A 4,883-nucleotide genomic window follows, 5' to 3' on the forward strand; every position below is an offset into this window, starting at 1 on the left:
ATTTAAAATTATAATTTAAAATATTATAAAACAAATTAAATAATATTTAAATTATTATAAAATTAATAATAAATTTGAAAGTTTAAAATATTTAAATATTAAAAATAATATTTAAAATTAAAAAGTAATTTCAAAATATATATTAATAAAATATTTCAAATATATATTTCAAAATTTTTAAAGTTAATAATAATAAATAAATAAGTAAAATAAATAAATAAAATAAATAAAAGACAAAAGACAAAAGAAAAGTTAAAAAGTTAAAAAGTAAAAAAAAAAAAATTGACATGGTAGAATTGGTGGCGCCATTTAATTTGGCTCCACTAAAAAAATGATTAATTTTTTTGAAGTCCTCCCATGTTTTCAAAAATTTCAATATTTCTTTGATATTTATACATGTGGCGTCATTTTACATGGCTCCACCAAAAAATTAATTTTTTATACTCTCTACTGACGTGGCAAGTTGGTGGCGCCAAATAATTTGGCTCCACCAACTTTTACTGTAGATTTTAGGTCATTTTGGTCATTTTGGTGTTTAATTAAAAAAGTGAGTCATTTTAGTACTTAATTAAAATTAAAGGGTTATTTTGATAAAAAGGCCATTCTAAATCCCATCATTCTAAAGCAATATATAATTTTTAAAGGTAGTTATAGATTTTGTTTAATGACATTGAAATTATAAAATGTAGTTTACATTTTGTGTAATGATAGACAGCTTTATGTAAAATAATTGATTATATATTAATGAGAAGTATTAATATTTTCATTTATACCAAGTATTTTAATATTATAAAAATATTTTTATTGCAATATTGTATTTTATTTTTTTAAAATTTATTGTGTTATCGTGTTCATATCGTGTCATACTCATATTGCATATCCATATCTATGTTTCATAGGGTGTGAATGAGCTCAAGAGTATTGCTACCACAAAGTCCCTTCTCGCTACCTTGATCTTGCACACGGAAACAAACAATTGATGCATTGAGTGAAAATTGCTCAATAATATTTCAAAGCATAATAAAATTTACTAAGTGCAAGTATATGGTTGCAAAGCTTTCAATAACAATACAATGATAATAAACCAATTTCAATCAATTCATTACATTAAAGACAATTTGATTAATTAATTTATTCCGTCGATTTGCCAAAATAGTACAAAAAAGAAAAATGTTCAGACACATGAATGTCCAACTGAACTACCAATGTCAAGTGTTACAATACATTAATATTTCATTGTACATAGTACGCAACTTAAACAATGTCAATTGAACTCTGAATACACAAAGCGCAACAATGTCAATACTCCCCAATGCTCGAAGCAATCCGTACAATAACCAATAAGTATCTAGGAATCCCTACACCCTACAACAAACCAACTATATCTGCATATTTTAACTAATTTTACTGACCACTTAATCATTTTATATAATATAATCATATATCAAGATTTACAGAATTAAGATTAAATCAACTGAATTATAACTCATTCCACCTATAACTCATTTTTATATTTAAAGTAATCGGTTCACATGATTGATTATTGGTGGATGGATTTAAAATCCGTATTTAACCTAAAAAACCAAAACTAAAATGGTTATTAATTAAATTAATATTTAAAAGAATTAGTCTCCATATAATATAAAGGTGTTGGCCCAATGACACGTGTGCACACTCGACACCTTTGAATATATAAACAAAGGGCATGGTAGAGTTGAGAAAAGGCCAGCTATTTGTGGAAATAGGCAAACATCAATCGTTACAATTCGTATCTTTGTGAAGAAGCAATGGCGTTGAACGGTGGCCTTAGATCGGTTTCTAAGATTCTGAATTCTTCGTCTCAATCTCTTTTCTCCAAGTCAAGTTAGTGATCCAGTAGCGATTTTGGTTTTTTTTAGTTTAATTAGGTTTTGTTATTGGCTATGAAAATATAAGTAAAGGATGGAAGATAATCATCTGGATGTTTGGAATTCTTTTTTATTGTGTGTTCATCAATGTGGTAACCTAATGCGTCAAGAACTGATTGAAGCTATTCGAATTAATTTCACTTTATTGCCGAGAAATGTTGTGATAAATTGGAATGTCAAAAAGTTTTAAGAGATATGAAAAACAATATTTATTTTATTCAAAACCTAGCTTCTAAACCACAAAGCTGTTATTTTCTTGGCTTTTACCTGTTTGGCATTGTGGTTGCAGTGAAATGCAACTTTTAACCTTAAGTTTTGTGTCAACAACAATGCTAGATAGGGCTTTAGATGTCAATTGTGAACTCTATGGTCATTCATTATATGTTGGTTTCAAGCATCCATTATTGTTGCATTTGCTTATAGGTTTAACTAGCGATTATGACTATTATCTCATTGTTTTTTTATTTAAATAATGTTGCTTTTGCAACTTCTGTGCTATGTCAAAATTTCTGGGCCGTAGTAGCTTTTTTTTGTTCAAATGATATAAGCTTTGCATTCTATATTTTTAAGTGTTTGAGGTGCTTTTTATTTTGCATTTATGTGACCATCTTTAGCGTTACATGTTACTCTTAACTTTTAACTGGCAAACCCTTTCATCTGATTATTGTGGCCACTGGTGGCTTTCAGCGCTCTCTAGTTGAATTGACTACTTTCTCTCTCTTCTTCAACAAATGAATGTCTGCCTGACATTCTCAGGCACGATATTTGCTAGAAAATGCAATGATTCCATTGATTTTGGAGAATGATTGGATGCTAAATCTGCCGACTTTGGGTTTGAATGAGACTCATAAAGAACCCGTGCCTGGATTGGTAGTGTAAACTGTAATGGCTATGAGCTGAAAGTTGAACACAACTTGCAACATTCTTGTCTGCTTCGCTATTTATTGCTTGGCAAATATAAAAGGAACCTTATTTGCAATTTCGTTATGTAGATTTTGGAAGCTGTCTAAGGTGGTTAATTGGCTTTTAGAATGCAATGCATAATGTTTCTTGTTGTGAAAATAACTTCTCTCTACTCTTGATGATGCCATATCAAGTCTAAAATGAATGGTCATATCCTAGATGGAGTCTATAATTTAGCTAAAATAGGAACCATTCAAAGGCACGCCAAGGGTTCTCTTCTAGCTCCCATTTGGAGCCTGTCTTTCTTTGTTGAGCTTATGGGCATGTATTCTAGAATTTTCAGATGCTGAAAGAAACTGTTCAGGAACTTGGCTTTTAAGATGTGATTCTTTTACGTTAAAACCTCCAATGGGTATATATTTTTGTTGTGTCTGTAGCAGCCAATAGGGGGATTCATTCAACTGCAATTAAGCGGATGGGGGGAGGCCATGCAAATGGGCATGATGAACCATATTACCTTCACGCTAAGCATATGTACAACTTGGATAGGATGAAAAATCAGAAGCTGAAGATGTCTCTTGGTGTTTTCCCAGCTTTTAGCATTGGTGTTATTATTCCCATCTACGCTGTCATTTTTCAGCAGAAAAAGACTGCATCGGGCTGATTTATGGTGACGCTTACCTTTCATGGCTGCAATGCAATAATAGAAGCATCCTTGGGAGTCAGGATGGCTTTTGAAATGGTTTCATTCAATGGTTTTGCACAGTTTTGGTGTTTTAGCATTTTTGACTGTTTCTATTCACCAATTGATTGTGGAAATTGATGGTAGGATTGATATTCTTCCTCATTTTGATAGTAATCTTTGATGTCTTCCAATGTGGATTTTGCAAGGAAGTGCATATATTTTGTACATTTGAACCCTTTTATCTCTCCACTCTCCAATTCGCTGGAATGTTAAGCGTGTCTTTTTCCTATTTTTATTCTTTACTTTTTTTTTAATTATCCTAATTAGAAAGAAAAAAAAAATAACAACTATCACATCACATGCTTGTAAAGGAAATAATGGAGGAAAATACTTGTGGTAGGGGTAATGGTGTTTTATACTGTAAGCTCATAAACCAATCTAATCAGAGGAGAAAGTGCTTTATGCTTTGTAAAAGAAAAGGGATTGTTATGTAAATTGGTTTCCCAGTTATATATGTTTTTGCCATCAATAAAAAAAAGTAGAGAAAGATCAAAGAAGTTAAATAAAAGTGTTTTTATAATTCTAATTCGTCACTAACATGTATCTTATTGATATATGAATCTTATCAATCACACTAATGGTCTTTTATTCATCTAGACATCCACAATATGCAAAATACATGTATTACAACATTTCGTTTTGGATGATTATTTACTATGAATATATTTCATTAAAATTTTGTGAAAAAAAAAACCCGATGAGGTAAAAGCTATTGGTCTTTTATGTATCTAGTCATCTACAACATGCAAAATGCATGTAGTACAACACTTTTCCTTAAATGACTATTCTTTATGAACATGTCTTATTAAAACCTTGTCAAGAAAAATTCAATAAGATAAAAATTTAGTAAAAGAAAGGAGATACATATTATGTATATCCATCTATATTGAACCGTGAAAACAGAAAATGATAAAATATTTTTATTGGATCAACTAAAATTATTTTTGATTGGACCAAAGATTACACTAATTTTATATGTATATGTAATTATTAAACATACATGTTTTTAACCATTTATAATATGTTTCATATAAATAATTATTTATTTATTGTATCTTAAGGATTTTAGTGTAAATTGTATATGAGCAATAAGGATGATTACATCTTATTTAATATGTATGAAATTTTTTTATTACAAGTACCTTGATTTTTCATCACCGCAACTTTGTTATAAGACTACCTCGATCTCGTCAAAAATAAAAATTCACTAAAACTAAAGATTCAAGAGGATATATGTAAGACACTTGTCAATCTTTAGATCTATCTAACTAAGAATAAGTGTTAGGTTTTTCCTTACAAAATTCACATGTGAAACTTGCTTAGTTTGT

General features: G+C 29.6%; 1 protein-coding gene across 1 annotated transcript; it reads left to right on the forward strand.

Annotated features, from left to right (window-relative positions):
* The first annotated feature begins 1,787 nt into the window (after positions 1-1,787).
* On the forward strand, positions 1,788-3,474 carry LOC108456555 (uncharacterized). Its single transcript, XM_053018626.1, has 2 exons — positions 1,788-1,863; positions 3,248-3,474. The coding sequence occupies exons 1-2, from the start codon at positions 1,788-1,790 to the stop codon at positions 3,472-3,474; spliced, it is 303 nt and encodes a 100-aa protein (XP_052874586.1).
* Positions 3,475-4,883: the final 1,409 nt, after the last annotated feature.

Source organism: Gossypium arboreum, chromosome 9, assembly GCF_025698485.1.
Source record: "Gossypium arboreum isolate Shixiya-1 chromosome 9, ASM2569848v2, whole genome shotgun sequence".
NCBI lineage: Eukaryota > Viridiplantae > Streptophyta > Magnoliopsida > Malvales > Malvaceae > Gossypium > Gossypium arboreum.